Below are 22,973 nucleotides of genomic sequence, written 5' to 3' on the forward strand. Positions count from 1 at the left end.
ATAACCCAGTAACACCCCAGTGCCATCCCAGTTCATCCCAGTTTGTCCCAGTCCCCTATTGGGGGTAGAGCATCGAGAATCTGCTGGGGAAACTGAGGCACGCCGGCCGCATCTGACACACCAGTGCCTCCCAGTTCATCCCAGTTCATCCCAGTAACCCCCAGTGCCATCCCTGGTCTGTCCCAGTTATCCCAGTTTGTCCCAGTGCTGTCGGGGTGGAGAATCCTTTTTCTACTCTCGTGGGGGACCGATCTGACACACCAGTGCCTCCCAGTTCATCCCAGTTCATCCCAGTAACCCCCCAGTGCCATCCCTGGTCTGTCCCAGTTCATCCCAGTTTGTCCCAGTGCTGTACGGGGTGGAGAATCTGCTGGGGAAACTGAGGCACGCCGGCCGCATCTGACACACCAGTGCCTCCCAGTTCATCCCAGTATAACCCAGTTCATCCCAGTAACCCCCCAGGGCCATCCCTGGTCTGTCCCAGTTCATCCCAGTTTGTCCCAGTCCCCTATTGGGGATAGAGCGTGGAGAGCCTGCTGGGGAAACTGAGGCACGCTGGCCGCATCTGACACCCCAGTGCCTCCCAGTTCATCCCAGTTCATCCCAGTAACCCCCCAGGGCCATCCCAGTGTCTCCCAGTTCATCCCAGTTTGTCCCAGTGCTGTACGGGGTGGAGAATCTGCTGGGGAAACTGAGGCACGCCGGCCGCATCTGAGACACCAGTGCCTCCCACTTCATCCCAGTATAACCCAGTGCCATCCCTGGTCTGTCCCAGTTCATCCCAGTTTGTCCCAGTTTGTCCCAGTCCCCTATTGGGGATAGAGCGTGGAGAGCCTGCTGGGGAAACTGAGGCACACCGGCCGCATCTGACACACCAGTGCCTCCCAGTTCATCCCAGTTTAACCCAGTTCATCCCAGTAACCCCAGTCCTCCGTTCTCCCGTTCTCCCAGTAACCCCCCAGTGCCATCCCAGTTCATCCCAGTTTGTCCCAGTCCCCTATTGGGGATAGAGCGTGGAGAGCCTGCTGGGGAAACTGAGGCACGCCGGCCGCATCTGACACCCCAGTGCCTCCCAGTTCATCCCAGTATAACCCAGTAACCCCCCAGTGCCATCCCTGCTCTGTCCCAGTTCATCCCAGTTTGTCCCAGTTTGTCCCAGTGCTGTATGGGGGGGGAGAGTGTAGAGAACTGCTGGGGAAACTGAGGCACGCCGGCCGCATCTGACACCCCAGTGCCTCCCAGTTCATCCCAGTATAACCCAGTAACACCCCAGTGCCATCCCAGTTCATCCCAGTTTGTCCCAGTCCCCTATTGGGGGTAGAGCATCGAGAATCTGCTGGGGAAACTGAGGCACGCCGGCCGCATCTGACACACCAGTGCCTCCCAGTTCATCCCAGTTCATCCCAGTAACCCCCCAGTGCCATCCCTGGTCTGTCCCAGTTCATCCCAGTTTGTCCCAGTGCTGTACGGGGTGGAGAATCTGCTGGGGAAACTGAGGCACGCCGGCCGCATCTGACACACCAGTGCCTCCCAGTTCATCCCAGTATAACCCAGTTCATCCCAGTAACCCCCCAGGGCCATCCCTGGTCTGTCCCAGTTCATCCCAGTTTGTCCCAGTCCCCTATTGGGGATAGAGCGTGGAGAGCCTGCTGGGGAAACTGAGGCACGCTGGCCGCATCTGACACCCCAGTGCCTCCCAGTTCATCCCAGTTCATCCCAGTAACCCCCCAGTGCCATCCCTGGTCTGTCCCAGTTCATCCCAGTTTGTCCCAGTGCTGTACGGGGTGGAGAATCTGCTGGGAAACTACGCCGCGCATCTGACACCCCAGTGCCTCCCAGTTCATCCCAGTATAACCCAGTTCATCCCAGTAACCCCCCAGTGCCTCCCAGTTCATCCCAGTTCATCCCAGTAACCCCCCAGGGCCATCCCTGGTCTGTCCCAGTTCATCCCAGTTCATCCCAGTAACGCCCCAGTCCCCTATTGGGGATAGAGCGTGGAGAGCCTGCTGGGGAAACTGAGGCACGCCGGCCGCATCTGACACCCCAGTGCCTCCCAGTTCATCCCAGTTCATCCCAGTAACCCCCCAGGGCCATCCCAGTGTCTCCCAGTTCATCCCAGTTTGTCCCAGTGCTGTACGGGGTGGAGAATCTGCTGGGGAAACTGAGGCACGCCGGCCGCATCTGACACACCAGTGCCTCCCAGTTCATCCCAGTATAACCCAGTGCCATCCCTGGTCTGTCCCAGTTCATCCCAGTTTGTCCCAGTTTGTCCCAGTTTGTCCCAGTCCCCTATTGGGGGTAGAATGTCAAGAATCTGCTGGGGAAACTGAGGCACGCCGGCCGCATCTGACACACCAGTGCCTCCCAGTTCATCCCAGTATAACCCAGTTCATCCTGGTTCACCACAGTGCCTTCCCAGTTTGTCCCAGTCCCTCCCAGTTCGTCCCAGTCCCTCCCAGTCTGGCCCAGTTCCCCCCAGTGCCTTTCCCCTCAACCCCAATAAAGGCGTGGCCAGTCCATGACGTCATCGCGTTCTGTCGGAGGGGGCGTGGCTTAAAGGGACGAGGGCGGGGCCATACCCTGGCCCAGTTTTTACTGGTTTGGGGTGGGTTTTTGCTGCGGGTGCGTCCCAGTATAAACCAGTTTGTCCCAGTTCAGCCCCAGTTTGTCCCAGTTCAGGTCCTGGTGGGTCCCAGTTTGTCCCAGTATAGCCCAGTGAGTCCCAGACCGGTCCCAGGGTATTCCCAGTATGATTCAGCGGCTCCCAGTTTGTCCCAGTTCGTCCCAGTTCGTCCCAGTTTCTCCCCGGCGCCTCCGCGTTGCTCAGCAACGCCTCGCCCCGCCCCCAGCGCTGTCAATCACTCACGTCGCCCAATCAGAACGCGATTCACCGCGCCGTCCGCATGGGCGGGCCTTCACCTGACAGACAGCGCCCTGAACCAATGGGAAGACGCGGCGGGCGGGCGCTGCGGCAGGGCCGACCAATCAGCGCCGCGGAAGCCCTGCAGGAGCGGAGCGGGCGGCCCCGTGCGGCCCCTCAGAGCCGGGGCGGCGGCGGCGGCGAAGATGGCGGCGGCGGACGGCGACGATTCGCTTTACCCCATCGCGGTGCTCATCGACGAGCTCCGCAACGAGGACGTGCAGGTACCGCTGCCGGGGCCTCGCCGCGATACCCCCGGGGCCTTTCCGAGGTTTCGGGGCCCCTTCCGTGGCCACCGGGGCCCGGCCGCCATCGCCCCGCTGATCCGCGGCCCGGCTGCTGATGGCCGCCATGAGACGGCCTCGCTGATTGGTTGAGGGGGCCCGGTCCCCTCAGGCGCGCGCGAATGGGCGGCGGCGTTACATGTGTGGGGCGGTTGGGGGAGGGGGGGTTGCGGTGAAAGGCGCGTTCTGATTGGCTGGAGGGGCGGTTTGGGTTTGTAAGGGGCGTTCTGATTGGTCCGCAGCGCGCTCAGGGGGGGTTGAATCCGCCCCGCCCGCCGCAGCGCCCCCCAGCGGCGGGGCAGCGCGGCGCCCTCCTCGCCGCAGCCAATGGCAGCGCGAGGCCGCGGCAGCGCCGCTCTCCATTGGCAGCCGCTTGCATGGGCGGGGCTTATCGGAGCCAATCGTGGGCCTCCTCTCTGCCGCGGCGCCGCTGCGGAGCCGTGAGTCGCCGCTCCTGATTGGCCGCGGCGCGTTGTGGGCGGGGTTTCCTCATGAGGGGAGGCGATTCCCGCCCTTTTTTACCCTCAATTTTCCCCAAATTTTCCTGAATCTCCCCCATTTTTTCCCTTCCCAGCTGCGCCTCAACAGCATCAAGAAGCTCTCAACCATCGCGCTGGCGCTGGGCGTGGAGCGAACCCGCAGCGAGCTCCTCCCTTTCCTCACCGGTACCGAAATTCCTGGGGAAGGCCCCAAAACTTGAGGGGGAAACTCCCAAAACTTGAAGGGGAAACTCCCAAAATTTGAGGGGGAAACTCCCAAAACTTGAGGGGGAAACTCCCAAAACTTGAGGGGGAAACTCCCAAAACTTGAGGGGAAACTCCCAAAACTTGAGGGGAAACTCCCAAAATTTGAGGGGGAAACTCCCAAAATTTGAGGGGAAACTCCCAAAACTTGAGGGGGAAACTCCCAAAACTTGAGGGGGAAACTCCCAAAATTTGAGGGGGAAACTCCCAAAACTTGAGGGGAAACTCCCAAAACTTGAGGGGGAAACTCCCAAAATTTGTGGGCGAGGAGTCCCCAAAATCCACGTGGGGGCGGGGAGGTGGCAAAATTCCCCCGGAAACGCCAAAAATCGCCCGGATTTTGGGTTGCGGGCGGGGTTTTGGTGAGGTGGGCGGGGCCTGGTGGTGATTGACAGGTGTCAGAGGGCCAGGTGAGTGACAGGTGTGTCACCTGTGCGGTCGCAGACACCATCTACGATGAGGACGAGGTGCTGCTGGCCCTGGCGGAGCAGCTGGGCACCTTCACCGCCCTCGTGGGGGGACCCGAGTTCGTGCACTGCCTGCTGGTAGGGGAGAAACGCACCTGGGGGGGTAAAAACTCACCTGGGGAACCCCAAAACTCACCTGGGGAACCCCAAAATGCATCTGGGGAACCCCAAAACTCACCTGGGGGGGAAAACTGAACTGGGGAACCCCAAAACTCACCTGGGGGTAAAAACTCACCTGGGGGTGAGAAAAATGCACCTGGGGGAGAAAAACTCACCTGGGGAACCCCAAAACTCACCTGGGGAACCCCAAAATGCATCTGGGGGTAAAAACTGAACTGGGGGGGGAGAAAAATGCATTTGGGGGAGAAAAACTCACCTGGGGGTTAAAACTCACTGGGAACCCCAAAACTCACCTGGGGAACCCCAAAGTGCACCTGGGGGGGTAAAAACTCACCTGGGGAACCCCAAAATGCATCTGGGGAACCCCAAAACTCACCTGGGGAGAATCACCTGGGGAACCCCAAAATACCTGGGGAACCCCAAAATGCACCTGGGGGTAAACTCACCTGGGGAGAAAACTCACCTGGGGGGGGTCAAAAACTCACCTGGGGGTAAAATCTACTGGGGGTAAAACTCACCTGGGAACCCCAAACTCACCTGGGGGTAAAACTCACCTGGGGGCGAGAAAAATGCACCTGGGGGTGTAAAAAACTCACCTGGGGGGAGAAAAACTCACCTGGGGACCCCGAAACTCACCTGGGGGGTAAAACTATGGGGCCCCAAAACTCACCTGGGGGTAAAAACTCACTGGGGGTAAAACTCACCTGGGAACCCAAAACTCATGGAACCCCAAATACTGGGGGTGGCAAAAGGGACTGGGGGTAAACACACCTGGGGAACCCCAAAATGCACCTGGGGGGCCTGAAGCTCACCTGGGGAAGGCCCAGATGTACCTGGGGAGCTGAAATCGCACCTGGGGAACATCAGAGCGCAACCTGGGTGGGGCTGAAACACACCTGGGAGCTGCGAACCCCTGTCCTGTGACCACCCCGTGTCCGTCTGTCCGTCCGTCCTGTGTCCACCCCGTGTCCGTCTGTCCGTCCCATGTTCGTGTGTCCATCCTGTGTCCATCTGTCCGTGCTGCGTCCGTTTGTCCGACCTGTGTCCATCTATTCGTGCCACGTTCTTCTGTCCATCCTGCGTCCACCTGTCCATCCCACATCCCTCTGTCCATCCCATGTCGCTCTGTCCACCCCGTGTCCACCTGTCCACCCCGTGTCCACCTGTCCACCCCGTGTCCACCTGTCCATCCCGTGTCCACCTGTCCGTCCCATGTTCCTCTGTCCATCTTGTGTCCATCTGACCATGCTGTGTCCACCTGTCCACCCCGTGTCCACCTGCCTATCTCATGTTCCTCTGTCCATCTCATGTTCCTCTGTCCATGCTGTGTCCACCTGTCCATCCTGTGTCCATCTGACCACCCAGTGTCCACCTCTCCATTCCATGTTCTTCTGACCACCCTGTGTCCATCTGACCGCCCCGTGTCCACCTGCGCATCCCATGTTCCTGTGTCCATCTCATGTTCCTGTGTCCATCTCATGTTCCTCTGTCCATCTCATGTTCCTCTGTCCATGCTGTGTCCACCTGTCCATCCTGTGTCCATCTGACCACCCAGTGTCCATCTGACCACCCTGTGTCCACCTGTCCATCCCATGTTCCTCTGACCACCCTGTGTCCATCTGTCCATCCCATGTTCCTCTGTCCATCCCATGTTCCTCTGCCCATCCCATGTTCCTCTGTCCATCCCATGTTCCTCTGACCACCCTGTGTCCATCTGACCATCTTGTGTCCATCTGACCACCCAGTGTCCACCCGCCCATCCCACATTCCTCTGTCCACCCTGTGTCCATCTGTCCATCCCACATTCCTCTGTCCGTCCTGTGTCCATCTGACCATCCTGTGTCCCATCTGATGGCCCCGTGTCCACCTGCCCATCCCATGTTCCTCTGACCACCCTGTGTCCATCCCACGTCGATTTGCTCACTCACTGTCCACTCACTGTCCACTCTTTGTCCACCCGCCCGCAGCCGCCGCTGGAGAGCCTGGCCACGGTGGAGGAGACGGTGGTGCGGGACAAGGCGGTGGAGTCGCTGCGCGCCGTGTCCACCTGTCCACCCCGTGTCCACCTGTCCACCCCGTGTCCACCTGTCCATCCTGTGTCCATCTGTCCATCCCATGTTCCTCTGTCCATTCCACGTCCACCTGTCCACCCCGTGTCCACCTGTCCATCCTGTGTCCATCTGACCATCCCATGTTCCTCTGTCCATCCTGTGTCCGTCTGACCATCCCATATCCTTCTGTCCATCCCATGTCCATCTGACCACCCAGTGTCCATCTGACCACCCAGTGTCCACCTGCCCATTCCATGTTCCTCTGACCACCCTGTGTCCATCCCATGTCGATCTGCCCACCCAATCTCCACCTGCCCACCCAATGTCCACTCACTGCCCACCCAATGTCCACTCACTGCCCACTCAGTGTCCACTCACTGCCCACTCAGTGTCCACTCACTGTCCACTCACTGTCCGCTCCCTGTCCGCCCGCAGCCGCCGCTGGAGAGCCTGGCCACGGTGGAGGAGACGGTGGTGCGGGACAAGGCGGTGGAGTCGCTGCGCGCCGTGTCGCACGAGCACTCGCCGCCGGACCTCGAGGGTCACTTCGTGCCGCTGGTCAAGCGCCTGGCCGGAGGCGACTGGTTCACGTCGCGCACCTCGGCCTGCGGCCTCTTCAGCGTCTGCTACCCGCGCGTGTCCAGCCCGGTCAAGGCCGAGCTGCGCCAGTGAGTGACCCGCGGGGTGACCCAGGGGTCACTGGGGTGACCATGGGGTCATTGGGATGGGTATGGGGTCACTGGGGTGACCATGGGGTCGTTGGAGTGACCGATCCATACTTGGGGTCATTGGGGTGACCAAGGGGTCACTGGGGTGACCAATCCATCCTTGGGCTGACCACGGGGTCATTGGGGTGACCATAGGGTCAGTGGGGTGACCACGGGGTCATTGGGGTGACCACGGGGTCATCGAGGTGACCATGGCGTCATTGAGGTGACCACGGGGTTGTTGAGGTGACCACAGGGTCATTGGGGTGACCACGGGGTCATTGGGTGACCATGGGGTCGTTGGGGTGACCAATCCATGCTTGGGGTCACTGGGGTGACCATGGGGTCATTGGGATGGGTATGGGGTCATTGGGGTGACCACAGGGTCAGTGGGGTGGGTATGGGGTCATTGGGGTGACCAATCCATCCTTGGGGTCATTGGGGTGACCATGGGGTCGTCAAGGTGACCATGGGGTCATTGGGGTGACCAAGGGGTCACTGGGGTGACCAATCCATCCTTGGGCTGACCACGGGGTCATTGTGGGGACCATCGGGATATTGGGGTGATCGTGGGGTCATTGGGATGACCATGGGGTCGTCAAGATGACCATGGGGTCATTGGGGTGACCACAGGGTCAGTGGGGTGGGTATGGGGTCATTGGGGTGACCAGTCCATCGTTGAGGTGACCGTGGGGTCATTGGGGTGACCACAGGGTCAGTGGGGTGGGTATGGGGTCATTGGGGTGACCAATCCGTCATTGGGGTGACGGAGGGGTCAGTGGGGTGACCACAGGGTCAGTGGGGTGACCCGTCCATCCTTGGGGTTGCTGGGGTGACCACAGGGTCACCAACCCATCCCAGGTGTGCCCAGGTGTCCCCCAGGTGTGCCCGCAGGTACTTCCAGGTGCCCTTAGGTGACCCTTAGGTGTACCTGGACCATACCCAGCTGTACTCAGGTGCCCCCCAGGTGTGCCCAGGTGCCCCCCAGGTGTGCCCGCAGGTACTTCCGGAACCTGTGCTGGGACGACACACCCATGGTGCCCATAGGCATAGACCCTTAGGTGTACCTGGACCATACCCAGCTGTACTCAGGTGTGCCCAGCTGTACTCAGGTGTGCCCAGGTGTACACAGGTGTGCCCGCAGGGACTTTCAGATGCCCTTAGGTGACCCTTAGGTGTACCTGGGCCATACCCAGCTGTACTCAGGTGTGCCCAGGTGTGCCCAGGTGCCCCCCAGGTGTGCCCGCAGGTACTTCCAGGTGCCCTTAGGTTACCCTTAGGTGATCCATGTATACCAGGGGCCAGGTGTGCCCAGGTGACCCAGGTATGCCCGCAGGGACTTTCAGGTGCCCTTAGGTGACCCTTAGGTGATCCATAGGTGTACCTGGACCATACCCAGGTGTGCCCAGCTGCACTCAGGTGTGCCCAGGTGTCCCCCAGGTGTGCCCGCAGGGACTTCCAGGTGCCCTTAGGTGACCCTTAGGTGTACCTGGGCCATACCCAGCTGTACTCAGGTGCCCCCCAGGTGTGCCCAGGTGACCCAGGTGTGCCCGCAGGTACTTCCGGAACCTGTGCTCGGACGACACGCCCATGGTGCGGCGCGCGGCCGCCTCCAAGCTGGGCGAGTTCGCCAAGGTGCTGGAGCTGGAGCACGTCAAGAGCGAGATCATCCCCATGTTCTCCAACCTGGCCTCCGACGAGCAGGTACGGCGCACCTGGCGCACCTGGGCGGCACCTGGGGGCACCTGGGAACACCTGGGCAGGGTTTGGGCACACCTGAGGGGCGTCTGGGCACATCTAGGGGCACCTGGGGGTTACCTGTGCACACCTGGACGTTCCTGTGGGCACCTGGTGCACCTGGGCACACCTGGGCAGGGTTTGGGCACACCTGGGCAGGGTTTGGGCACATCTGGGGGTTACCTGTGCACACCTGTGCACACCTGGAGGCCACCTGGACATTACTGTGGGCACCTGGTGCACCTGGGCACACCTGGGGGGCATCTGAGCGGGGTTTGGGCACACCTGGGGGGGAGTTTGGGCACACCTGGGCGGGGCTTTGGGCACATCCGGGGGTTACCTGTGCACACCTGGAGGCCACCTGGACATTCCTGTGGGCACCTGGGCACACCTGGGGGGCATCTGAGCAGGGTTTGGGCACACCTGGGTGGGGTTTGGCACATCTAGGGGTTACCTGTGCACACCTGGAAGCCACCTGGATATTCCTGTGGGCACCTGGGGGGGCACCTGAGGGGTTCTGGGTGCACCTGAGGGAGGGGGCTGGGGGCACCTGGGGGCGCCTGGGCACATCTGAGGGTTACCTGAGCACACCTGAGCTCACCTGTGTGCACCTGTGCACACCTGTTCAGGACTCGGTGCGGCTGCTGGCGGTGGAGGCGTGCATTGGGGGTTTATCTCAGGGTTACCTGGGGGTTACCTGTGTCTCACCTGTGCACATCTGTGTCTCACCTGAGCACACCTGTGCCTCACCTGTGCACACCTGTGCGCACCTGTGCAGGACTCGGTGCGGCTGCTGGCGGTGCAGGCGTGCACATGGGGGATCACTATGGGGTTTATCTCAGGGTTACCTGGGGGTTACCTGTGTCTCACCTGTGCACACCTGTGCAGGACTCGGTGTGCCTGCTGGCGGTGCAGGCGTGCATTGGGGGGATCACTATGGGGTTTATCTCAGGGTTACCTGTGTCTCACCTGAGCTCACCTGAGCACATTGGTGTCTCACCTGGGCTCACCTGTGCAGGACTCGGTGCGGCTGCTGGCGGTGCAGGCGTGCATTGGGGGTTTATCTCAGGGTTACCTGAGCTCACCTGTGCGCACCTGTGCAGGACTCGGTGCGGCTGCTGGCGGTGGAGGCGTGCGTGAGCATCGCGCAGCTGCTGCCGCAGGAGGAGCTCGAGGGGCTCGTGATGCCCACGCTGCGCCAGGCGGCCGAGGACAAATCCTGGCGCGTGCGCTACATGGTGGCCGACAAGTTCACCGAGGTGAGGGCGCACCTGGGGGGCACCTGGGGGCACCTGGGGGGCACCTGGGCACACCTGGGGGCACCTGGGGGGCAGCTGGGCAGGGTTTGGGGAGGTTGGGATGGGTTTTGGGGGGTTTGGGGCAATTGGGGACACACCTGGGCACACCTGGGCCACATCTGGGCACACCTGGGCACACATCTGGGGCGCACATCTGGGCACTCTGGGTGCGCACATCTGGGGCGCGTCTGGGGCAAACATCTGCGGTGCACATCTGGACGCAGCTGGGGCAAGCATCTGGGGCGCACATCTGGCCAAACATCTGGCTGCACCTGGGGGTACACATCTGGGGCACATTGGGGCGCACATCTGGGGGGCACATCTGGGGCAAACATCTGGGCACACATCTGGGCATTCATCTGGGGCAACCATCTGGGTGCACATTTGGGGGTGCACATTGGGTGCACATCTGGACACATCTGGGGGCACATCTGGGGGAAACATCTGGACACACATCTGGGGCAAACATCTGTGTGCACATCTGGGGCAAACATCTGGGGCAAACATCTGGGGCACACCTGGACACATCTGGGTGCACATCTGGACACATCTGGGGCAAACATCTGGACACATCTGGGGACACACCTGGGGCACATCTGGGGACACATCTGGGGACACATCTGGGGCACACCTGGGCACACCTGGGGCACACCTGCGCGCACCTGGGGCACACCTGGGCACATCTGCGCGCACCTGGGGCACACCTGGACACACCTGGGGCACACCTGGGCACACACCTGGGCACACCTGGGGCACACCTGGGGCACACCTGGGCACACACCTGGGCACACCTGGGGCACACCTGGGCACACCTGGGGCACACCTGGGCGCATCTGGGGACACACCTGGGGCACACCTGGACGCCCCCGGGCCGTGCCCCCGCAGCTGCAGCGCGCCGTGGGCCCCGAGATCACCAAGACCGACCTGGTGGGCGCCTTCCAGAGCCTGATGAAGGACTGCGAGGCCGAGGTGCGCGCGGCCGCCTCGCACAAGGTCAAAGGTCAGCGGCCACGCCCACCCCCGCGCCCCCAGAACGCCCCGAAATCCCCCAGACCCGCCCCTGGTGTCCCCAGCCCAATTTCGGTGGTTTCCAACCCAATTTCGGTGGTTTCCAACCCAAATTTGGTATCCCCAGCCCAAGTTTGGTGTCTCTAACCCAATTTTAGTGTTTTTCAACCCAAATTTGGTGTCCCAACCCAACTTTGGTGTTTCCAACCCAATTTTACCGTTTTTCAACCCGACTTTGGTGTCCACATCCCAACTTTGGTGTCCCCTACTCAACTTTGGCATCTCCAACCCAATTTCAGTGTTTTTCAACCCAATTTTGGTATCCCAACCCAACTTTGGTGTCCCCAACCCAATTTTGACGTTTTTCAACCCATTTTTGGTGTCCCCAACCCAATTTTGGTGTTTCCAACCCAAATTTGATGTCCCCAACCAAACTTTGGCATCTCCAGCCCAATTTCGGTGGTTTTCAACCTGATCTTGGTGTCCCCAACCCAATTTTAGCATTTTTCAACCCAAATTTGGTATCCGCCAGGCAACTTTGGTGTTTCCAACCCAATTTGATGTTTTTCAACCCAAATTTGGTGTTTCCAATCTAATTTCAGTGGTTTTCAACCCAAATTTGGTATCCCCAACCCAACTTTGGCGTCTCCAACCCAATTTCAGTGTTTTTCAACCTAATTTTGGTGTTCCCACCCCAATTTTGCTATCCCCAACCCAACTTTGGTGTCCCCAACCCAATTTGACGTTTTTCAACCCAACTTTGGTGTTTCTAACCCAATTTGACGTTTTTCAACCCATTTTTGGTGTCCCCAACCCAATTTTGGTGTTCTTCAACCCAAATTTGATGTCGCTATCCCAACTTTGGCATCTCCAACCCAATTTCAGTGTTTTTCAACCCAATTTTGGTATCCCAACCCAACTTTGGTGTTTCCAACCCAATTTGACGTTTTTCAACCCATTTTTGGTGTCCCCAACTCAACTTTGGTGTCTCCAACCCAATTTTGGTGTTTTTCAACCCAAATTTGATGTCCCCATCCCAAATTTGGCGTCTCCGACCCAATTTTAGCGTTTTTTAACCGAAATTTGGTGTTCCCAACCGGATTTTGATGTCCCCACCCCAACTTTGGAGTCCCCAACCCAATTTTAGCGTTTTTCAACCCAACTTTGGAGTCCCCAACCCAATTTTGGAGTCCCCAACCCAAATTTGGTGTCCTTTAACCCAACTTTGATGTCCCCAACCCAATTTTGTGATTTTTTAACCCAAATTTGTTGTTTTTTAACCCAAATTTGTTATTTTTTAACCCAAATTTGTTGTTTTCCACCCCGAATTTGGCGTCGCCAGAGTTCTGTGAGAACCTGTCCCCCGACTGCCGCGAGGCCGTGATCATGGGCCAGATCCTGCCCTGCATCAAGGTGAGCACCTGGGGGCACCTGGGCACACCTGGGGGCACCTGGGATACACCTGGGGGCACCTGGGCACACCTGGGGGCACCTGGAGGGCACCTTGGGGGCACCTGGGACACACCTGGGGGCACCTGGGATACACCTGGGCACACCTGGGGGCACCTGGGATACACCTGGGCACACCTGGGATACACCTGGGGGCACCTGGGATACACCTGGGCACACCTGGGATACACCTGGGGGCACCTGGGATACACCTGGGATACACCTGGGGGCACCTGGGCACACCTGGGGTCACCTGGGATACACCTGGGCACACCTGGGATACACTTGGCATACACCTGGGCACACCTAGGGGCACCTGGGGATACCTGGGATACACCTGGGCACACCTGGGATACACCTGGGATACACCTGGGCACACCTGGGGACACCTGGGGATACCTGGGATACAGGTGGAATACACCTGGGGGCACCTGGGACACACCTGGGCACACCTGGGCACCCATCTGGACACACCTGGGGGCACCTGGGATACACCTGGGGGCACCTGGACACACCTGGGCACACCTCATGGGCACACATGGCCTTGGAGCCACCCTGAGCCTCTGCCCTGAGGCCAGGTGAGTTCACCTGTGCCCACCTGGGCAGGATGGAGACACACCTGGGCACATCTGGGGGCACCTGGGCACACCTGGGACACACCTGGGCACACCTGGGCACACCTGGGACACACCTGGGCACACCTGGGGGGCACACCTGGCCTCAGAGCCACCCTGAGCCTCTGCCCTGAGGCCAGGTGAGCTCACCTGCGCCCACCTGTGCCCACCTGCGCAGGAGCTGGTGTCGGACGCCAACCAGCACGTGAAGTCGGCGCTGGCCTCGGTGATCATGGGGCTGTCGCCCATCCTGGGCAAGGACAACACGGTGGAGCACCTGCTGCCCCTGTTCCTGGCACAGCTCAAGGACGAGGTGAGTTGGGCACACCTGGGCACACCTGGGCACACCTGGGTGCACATAGAAACACATGGGGTACACCTGGGCACACACCTGCTGCCCCTGTTCCTGGCACAGCTCAAGGACGAGGTGAGCGCACCTGGGCACACACCTGGGCACACCTGGGTACACCTGGGCACCTGGGTACACCTGGGACACCTGGGGGCACCTGGGGATACCTGGGATACACCTGGGCACACCTGGGGAACACCTGGGACACCGGGCACACCTGGGGACACTGGGGAACCTGGGAACAGGGAAACACCGGGGACACCTGGGCACACACCTGGGACACCTGGGCACCCATCTGGACACACCTGGGGCACCTGGGAACACCTGGGGGCACCTGGACACACCTGGGCACACCTCATGGGCACACATGGCCTTGGAGCCACCCTGAGCCTCTGCCCTGGAGGCGCCAGGTGAGTTCACCTGTGCCCACCTGGGCAGGATGGAGACACACCTGGGCACATCTGGGGGCACCTGGGCACACCTGGGACACACCTGGGCACACCTGGGCACACCTGGGACACACCTGGGCACACCTGGGGGGCACACCTGGCCTCAGAGCCACCCTGAGCCTCTGCCCTGAGGCCAGGTGAGCTCACCTGCGCCCACCTGTGCCCACCTGCGCAGGAGCTGGTGTCGGGCGCCAACCAGCACGTGAAGTCGGCGCTGGCCTCGGTGATCATGGGGCTGTCGCCCATCCTGGGCAAGGACAACACGGTGGAGCACCTGCTGCCCCTGTTCCTGGCACAGCTCAAGGACGAGGTGAGTTGGGCACACCTGGGCACACCTGGGCACACCTGGGTGCACATAGAAACACATGGGGTACACCTGGGCACACACCTGCTGCCCCTGTTCCTGGCACAGCTCAAGGACGAGGTGAGTTGGGCACACCTGGGTACACATAGAAACACATGGGGTGCACCTGGGCACACACCTGCTGCCGCTGTTCCTGGCACAGCTCAAGGACGAGGTGAGCTACAGCACACCTGGGCACACACCTGGGCACACCTGGGCACAGCTGGGAACCTGTAGAAACACATAGAAATGAATGGGGGTACACCTGGGCACACACCTGCTGCCCCTGCTCCTGGCACAGCTCAAGGACGAGGTGAGCGCACCTGGGCACACACCTGGGCACGCCTGGGCACACCTGGGAACCTATAGGAACATACAGGGATACACCTGGGCACACACTTGCGGCCCCTGCTCCTGGCACAGCTCAAGGACGAGGTGAGCGCACCTGGGCACACACCTGGGCACACAATGCACTCCCAGTGTTTTCGCAGCTCCCTCTGGTGGCCACTTTGTGAACTGCGGCTTTCTCCCAGTCCCTCCCAGTCCATCCCAGTCCCTCCCAGTCCATCCCAGTCCCTCCCAGTCCATCCCAGTACATCCCAGTTCCCTCCCAGTCCATCCCAGTGCCTCCCAGTATATCCCAGTTCCTCCCAGTCCCCTCCCAGTCCCTCCCAGTTCCCTCCCAGTCCATCCCAGTCCCTCCCAGTCCATCCCAGTACATCCCAGTCCCTTCCAGTCCATCCCAGTGCCTCCCAGTATATCCCAGTTCCTCCCAGTCCCCTCCCAGTCCCTCCCAGTTCCCTCCCAGTCCCTCCCAGTCACTCCCATCTCTCCAATGCGTTCCCAGAGTTTTCGCAGCTCCCTCTGGTGGCCACTTTGTGAACTGCAGCTTCTTCCCAGTCATTCCCAGTCCATCCCAGTCCCTCCCAGTCCCTCCCAGTCATTCCCAGTAACTCCCAGTAACTCCCGGTGTGTCCCAGTGCCCCGAGGTGCGGCTGAACATCATCTCCAACCTGGACTGCGTGAACGAGGTGATCGGCATCCGGCAGCTCTCGCAGTCGCTGCTGCCGGCCATCGTCGAGCTGGCCGAGGACGCCAAGTGGAGGGTGCGGCTGGCCATCATCGAGTACATGCCGCTGCTGGCCGGCCAGCTGGTGAGACTGGGAGGCACTGGGATGGACTGGGGGGGACTGGGAGAGGGTTGGGAGGGACTGGGATGGACTGGGATGAACTGGGATGGATGGGAGGGACTGGGAGGAACTGGGAGGGACTGGGAGGGCTTTTTTCCTGTTGGTCCATACTGGTTTCTGTGGCTGTGAACTGGTTTGTACTGGTTTATACTGGTTTACGTTGGTTTAAATTAGTCTGTAGCGACATGGCTTGGTCCGTACTGGTTTGTACTGGTCCATACTGGTTTGTACTGGTTTGTACTGGTTTATACTGGTCCGTACTGGTTTGTACTGGTCCATGCTGGTTTGTACTGGTTTGTACTGGTTTGTACTGGTTTATACTGGTCCATACTGGTTTGTACTGGTCCTTACTGGTCCTTACTGGTCTCTCCCACCCCCAGGGCGTGGAGTTCTTCGATGAGAAACTGAACTCGCTCTGCATGGCCTGGCTGGTGGATCACGGTACTGGGAGGGACTGGGACAAACTGGGAGAGACTGGGAGGGACTGGGACAAACTGGGACAAACTGGGAGGGACTGGGACAAACTGGGACAAACTGGGACAAACTAGGACAAACTGGGAGGGACTGGGAGGGACTGGGACAAACTGGGAGGGACTGGGAGGGACTGGGACAAACTGGGAGGGACTGGGACAAACTGGGAGAGGACTGGGACAAACTGGGAGGGACTGGGAGGGAACTGGGACAAACTGGGAGGGACTGGGACAAACTGGGACAAACTGGGACAAACTAGGACAAACTGGGAGAGGACTGGGACAAACTGGGAGGGACTGGGACAAACTGGGGCAAACTGGGAGGGAACTGGGAGGAACTGGGTCCATACTGGTTTATACTGGTTTATATTATTGCGTACCAGTCCAAACTGGTTTATACCGGTTCATACTGGTTTATACTACGCTGTACTGGTTCAGACTGGTCTATACTGGTTTATACTGGTTTGTACTGGTTTATACTGGTTTATACTGGTCTGTACTGCTCTATACTGGTCTGTATTGGTCGGAACCGGTTCCATCTGGTTTATACTGGTTTATACTGGTCTGTACTGGTTTATACTGGTGTGTACTGGTCCGCACTGGTCTATACTGGTGTGTACTGGTCTGCACTGGTCTATACTGGTGTGTACTGGTCGGAACCGGTCCCAGCTGGTCCGTACTGGTTTATACTGGTGTGTACTGGTCTGTACTGGTTTATATTGGTTTATACTGGTCCGTAGCTGGTCGGAACCGGTCCCAGCTGGTCCGTACTGGTTTATACTGGTGTGTACTGGTCTGTACTGGTTTATATTGGTCTATACTGGTGTGTACTGGTCGGAACCGGTCCCAGCTGGTCCGCACTGGTTTCCCCCGCAGTGTACGCCATCCGCGAGGCCGCCACCAGTAACCTGCGCAAGCTGGTGGAGCGCTTCGGGCACACCTGGGCGCAGGGCACCATCGTGCCCAAGGTGCTGGCCATGGCCGCCGACCCCAACTACCTGCACCGCATGACCACGCTCTTCTGCATCAACGTGGGTACCTGGGGGGCACCTGGGCACACCTGGGCACACCTGAGAGGGACAGGAACACACCTGGGCACACCTGGGCACAGCTGGGCACACCTGAGAGGGATAGGAACACACCTGGGCACACCTGGGTACAGTTGGGGGCACCCACAGTACACCTGGGCACACCTGGATGTCCCCAATCCCTGTCCTTGTCTCACCTGTCCCACCTGTCTGGGTCACAGCTGTGTCACTTGTGCCATCTCACCTGTCCATGTCTCACCTGTCCCATCTCACCTGTCCATGTCTCACCTGTCCCATCTCACCTGTCCATATCTCACCTGTCCCATCTCACCTGTCCATGTCTCACCTGTCCATGTCTCACCTGTCCATCTCTCACCTGTCCATATCTCACCTGTCCCATCTCACCTGTCCATGTCTCACCTGTCCATATCTCACCTGTCCATATCTCACCTGTCCATGTCTCACCTGTCCCATCTCACCTGTCCCATCTCACCTGTCCATATCTCACCTGTCCCATCTCACCTGTCCATGTCTCACCTGTCCATGTCTCACCTGTCCATGTCTCACCTGTCCATCTCTCACCTGTCCATCTCTCACCTGTCCCATCTCACCTGTCCATGTCTCACCTGTCCATATCTCACCTGTCCATATCTCACCTGTCCATGTCTCACCTGTCCCATCTCACCTGTCCATATCTCACCTGTCCCATCTCACCTGTCCATGTCCCACCTGTCCATGTCTCATCTGTCCCATCTCACCTGTCCATGTCTCACCTGTCCATGTCTCACCTGTCCATGTCTCACCTGTCCATATCTCACCTGTCTCACCTGTCCCATCTCACCTGTCCGTGTCTCACCTGCGCAGGTGTTATCCGAGGTGTGCGGCCAGGAGGTGACCACCACGCAGATGCTGCCCACCGTGCTGCGCATGGCCGCCGACGCCGTGGCCAACGTGCGCTTCAACGTGGCCAAGAGCCTGCAGCGCATCGGGCCCATCCTGGACAGCGGGTACTGGTCATACTGGGTTATACTGGTTATACTGGGTTATACTGGGTTATACTGGGTTATACTGGGTTATACTGGTTATACTGGGTTACACTGGGTTATACTGGTTTGTACTGGTTTGGGCTGGTTTTAATGGTTTATACTGGTTTATAATGGTTTATACTGGTTGTACTGGTGCGGCTGCAGCGCATCGGGCCCATCCTGGACAGCGGGTCCTGGGTTATACTGGGTTATACTGGGTTATACTGGGTTATACTGGGTTATACTGGGTTATACTGGGTTATACTGGTTTGGGTTGGTTTGGGTTGGTTTTAGTGGTTTATAGTGGGTTTTAATGGTTTATACTGGTTTATAATGGTTTATACTGGTTATACTGGTGCGGCTGCAGCGCATCGGGCCCATCCTGGACAGCGGGTACTGGGTTATACTGGTCATACTGGGTTATACTGGTTCTTACTGGGTTATACTGGTTTGTACTGGTTATACTGGTTATACTGGTGTACTGGTGCGGCTGCAGCACATCGGGCCCATCCTGGACAGGGGGTACTGGTTATACTGGGTTATACTGGGTTATACTGGGTTATACTGGTTTGTACTGGTTTGTACTGGTTTGTGCTGGGAATGGTGATTTGTACTGGTTATACTGGTTGTACTGGTGTGCCTGCAGCGCATCGGGCCCATCCTGGACAGCGGGTACTGGTCATACTGGGTTATACTGGTTTGTACTGGTTTGGGCTGGTTTGGGTTGGTTTTAGTGGTTTATAGTGGGTTTTAATGGTTTATACTGGTTTATAATGGTTTATACTGGTTATACTGGGTGCGGCTGCAGCACATCGGGCCCATCCTGGACAGCGGGTACTGGTTATACTGGGTTATACTGGGTCATACTGGTTTGTGCTGGTTTGGGCTGGTTTGGGCTGGTTTGGGTTGGTTTTAATGGTTTTTAATGGTTTATACTGGTTATACTGGTGTGGGTCCAGCGCATCGGGCCCATCCTGGACAGCGGGTACTGGTTATACTGGGTTATACTGGTTTGGGTCCCACAACTGTGTCACCTGTCCCATCTCACCTGTCCATATCTCACCTGTCCATATCTCACCTGTCCGTGTCTCACCTGTCCCATCTCATCTGTCCGTGTCTCACCTGTCCCATCTCACCTGTCCATATCTCACCTGTCCATATCTCACCTGTCCCATCTCACCTGTCCGTGTCTCACCTGCAGGACGCTGCAGACGGAGGTGAAGCCGGTGCTGGAGAAGCTGACGCAGGACCAGGACGTCGACGTCAAATACTTCGCTCAGGAGGCGCTGACAGGTGAGGGACACACACCTGGGATACACCTGGGGACACCTGGGCACACCTGGGACAGGTGAGGGAACACCTGGGGAGAGCTGGGGATACACCTGGGACAGGTGACACGTGGGGACACCTGGGACAGGTGAGGGACACACACCTGGGCACACCTGGGACAGCTGGGGGGGGCACCTGGAGGGACCTGGGCACACCTGGGAGGCACTTGGGGCACACCTGGGGATATCTGGGGGCACACCTGGGCACACCTGGGGGGACACCTGGGATACACCTGAGATAAACCTGGGCACACCTGGGAAGACTTGGGAGGACTTGGGGGATACCTGGGCACACCTGGGCACACTTGGGGGGGGATTTGAGACACCTGGGGGACACCTGGGATACACCTGAGATACACCTGGGCACACCTGGGAGGGGCACCTGGGCACACCTGGGGGCATCTGGGATACCTGGGGGGAAATTTGGGACACCTGGGCACACACCTGGGCGGGAGTTGGGACACCTGGGGGAACAACGAGGGGACACTGAGGCACTCAGGTGTGCCCAGGTGCCCCCAGGTAACCCCCCTCTCTCTCTCCCCTCCCCCACAGTGCTGGCGCTGGCCTGACCCCCCCGGGGGACCCCTCCCCCACCCCCTCCCCCCCCCCAGCATGAACCGGAGCTGCCACCGCCCCTCCCCCACCCCCCCCGCGCCCCTCCCCCGCCCCGCTGTTCATTCGTTAACTCCTTAATTAATTAATTAATGAACGATGGTTTCGCCGTTAATAAAAACCACAACGAGGCTCCGGCGTCGTTTATTTTTGGGGGGGGGGGGGGGAGGGGGGGGGGGGAGGGGCGGGTCACGTGGTGCGAGGCTTTAATTAAATTTTCATGGAATTGAATTTTTTAAAAAAATTTTTTAAATTTGATTTTTAATTTTAAAACGCACTGGCCCTTTAAATACAGGCCACGCCCCTTTCAGTAGAGGCCACGCCCCTTCAAATGGGGGCCACGCCCCTTTGGGGAATTTCATTCATTTATTTATTTATTTTCCTTTTTTTGGAATTTTGGGGAAATTTTTAAAGGAAATTTTTGGGATTTTTGGGGGGGATTTTTTTGGGGCTTTTTTTGGGAATTTTGGGGAAAATTTTCGGGGAAATTTGGGGATTTTTCGGGGGGATTTTTTTTGGGACTTTGGATTTTGGGGAAAATTTTTTGGGGAAATTTGGGGATTTTTTGGGGGGCGTTTTTGGGGAATATTTTGGAATTTTATTTTTTGGGAAATTTTTTTACGGGAAATTTTGGGGGTTTTGTGGGGATTTTTTGGGAGAACTTTTTGGTTTTTTACCTTTTTGGGGAAATTTAAGAAATTTTGGGATTTTTGGAGAATTTTTGGGGATTTTTTTTTAATTGTGGGAAGATTTTTTTAGAAAAATTTTGGGATTTTTGGGGCGATTTTGGGGGGTTCTGTCCAATTTTTTGGGGGTTTTTTTTTGTGTTTTGGGGAATTTGGTTTCTTTTGGGTTTTGGGGGATTTTTTTGTTCTTTTTTTGCCCAGAAAAAGTTACCCCGACATCCGTAACTCTTTGTATTTATTGTCTCATACTGCCCTCATTCAAATTGCCCAAATTATCATTACCCCAATTGCATTACTATTTTAGAACCAGTTTATTACTATTAAACTTTTAAAAATTTTATAAAAAACGAGGAATCGGCGTTTTTCACGGCGCGGAGGGATATCAGGGCTCGGCTGTGGCGGAAGGATCTCTCGGTAATGCGCATGCGTGGTGGATCTCCTCAAGTTCCGGCAGAGCCGCGGAAGGATACATTCAACCGCTGCAGTATTCGCTTTGTGTGGCGCCGTGTATAAACCCGGTGGCGGCGGAAGCGCCGTGACAGGGCACGGGGATGCCGGTTGTGGCTGCACAGCGGCACGCAGGGCTCGGAACCGTTACCGGGCTGCGCAGCGGCTCGGAACCGGGACCGGGCAGCACCAAAGCCGCCGCGCCGTGCAGATAGAACTGCGCATGCGCGCGCTAAACGCGGCGCTTGGTGAGGCGCGGAGTGATATCGCTGCGGTTGTAGCGACCGCGCATGCGTGGTGGCGTCGCTGGGGCGGCGTGAGGGAGCCAAGATGGCGGCGGGCGGGCCGGGGAGCGCGGGAGGCGGCGGAGCGGCGGGAACGGGAACGGGGCGTGGAGGGAACGGCGGGACCGGAGCAGCGCCCGCAGCCGCTCTGAAGCGGGAGGATGCGGTGGGGAAGGCGCGGCTCGGCCCGCCATGCAGCGGGAAAGCGACACCACGGGCGGCGGCGGCGGCTCTGAGGGCGCCCCCGTGCGGCAGAGAGCTCCGGCAGCGCCCTGAGGGCGGCAGCGGCCCCGCGGCAGCCGCGGCCCGGCGGGAGATTCTATTAAAAATTAAAAATTAAAGCTTAAAAACAACCGTGTGCCGGAAGTCTGTTAACCGCACCCGCGCTTTGCGGCGCCTTTTACAACAACGGCGCTTTACGACACTTCCAGCTCACGGCGCCTTTAAGACAGCCGCGCTTTACGGCGCCTTGTACGGCAGCCGCGCTTTGCAACAGCCGCGCTTTACGGCAGCCGCGCTTTGCGATTTGGGGGATTTTTTTCTTTTTAATTTTTTATGATTTTTTTTAGGGCGGGGTTGTGCAATTTTTTGGGGTTTTTTTGGGATTTTTAAATTTTATAGGAATTTTCTTTTTTTGTTGTTTTTTAGGATTCGGGCGGGGGTTTTTTGTGCCATTTTAAAAAAATTTTTGGGGAATTTATTTTTTTATTTTTGGAGGGGTTTTTGGGGCAATTTTTGGGGTTTTTGGGGATCTTTTTAATTTTGGGGCATTTTTTAAAAATTTTTGTGGGGATTTTTTTAATTTTTGTGGGGATTTTTTTTAATTTTTTGGGGATTTTTTTGTAATTTTTTGGGGGAATTTATTTTAATTTTTGAGGGATTTTTTTTTAATTTTTGGAGGATTTTTTTTAATTTTTTGGGGGAATTTATTTTAATTTTTGGGGGATTTTTAAAATTTTTGGGGGGATTTTTTAAAATTTTTTGGGGGGTTTTTTTTAAATTCTGGGGGATTTTTAAAAATTTTTGGGGGGATTTTATTTTAATTTTTTGGGCGTTTTTTTTACATTTTTGGGCGGATTTTTTTGGTTTTTGGGAGATTTTTTTTTTGGGGGGATCTTTTCCTGAACAATAAACGCACCTGAACACACCTGGCTGAGTCACCTGTGCCTTTATTTGGGGGGGGATGGTGGGGAAGGGAGGGGATCGAGTGCAGGTGTCCCAGGTGAGTCCCAGGTGCCCAAAGTGGGTCCCAGGTGAGATCCAGGTGGGTTTCAGGTGTCTCCAGGTGTGCCCAGGTGTTCGGGGAGGGTCCCAGGTGTGCCCAGGTGTGCCCAGGTGTGCCCAGGTGTGCCCAGGTAGATTCC

General features: G+C 57.9%; 1 protein-coding gene across 1 annotated transcript; it reads left to right on the plus strand.

Annotated features, from left to right (window-relative positions):
* The first annotated feature begins 2,991 nt into the window (after positions 1 to 2,991).
* PPP2R1A (protein phosphatase 2 scaffold subunit Aalpha) lies at positions 2,992 to 20,323 on the plus strand. Its single transcript, XM_030970092.1, has 15 exons — positions 2,992 to 3,144; positions 3,779 to 3,869; positions 4,392 to 4,492; positions 7,021 to 7,253; positions 8,849 to 8,996; positions 10,133 to 10,288; positions 11,213 to 11,327; positions 12,678 to 12,748; positions 13,577 to 13,711; positions 15,520 to 15,693; positions 16,110 to 16,170; positions 17,076 to 17,230; positions 18,092 to 18,234; positions 19,454 to 19,545; positions 20,133 to 20,323. Exons 1-15 carry the CDS (start codon positions 3,067 to 3,069, stop codon positions 20,147 to 20,149), a joined length of 1,770 nt encoding a protein of 589 aa, XP_030825952.1. The 5' UTR covers positions 2,992 to 3,066; the 3' UTR covers positions 20,150 to 20,323.
* The last annotated feature ends 2,650 nt before the right edge of the window (positions 20,324 to 22,973 follow it).

This window comes from Camarhynchus parvulus, unplaced genomic scaffold, assembly GCF_901933205.1.
Source record: "Camarhynchus parvulus unplaced genomic scaffold, STF_HiC, whole genome shotgun sequence".
Classification (NCBI taxonomy): Eukaryota; Metazoa; Chordata; class Aves; order Passeriformes; family Thraupidae; genus Camarhynchus; species Camarhynchus parvulus.

Coding starts and splice junctions, on each gene's coding strand:
- PPP2R1A (XM_030970092.1), top strand. CDS start 3,067: ATGGCGGCGGCGGACGGCGACGATTCGCTTTACCCCATCGCGGTGCTC. Junction 3,145..3,778: donor TCCGCAACGAGGACGTGCAG/GTACCGCTGCCG, acceptor TTCCCTTCCCAG/CTGCGCCTCAACAGCATCAA. Junction 16,171..17,075: donor GGCCTGGCTGGTGGATCACG/GTACTGGGAGGG, acceptor TTTCCCCCGCAG/TGTACGCCATCCGCGAGGCC.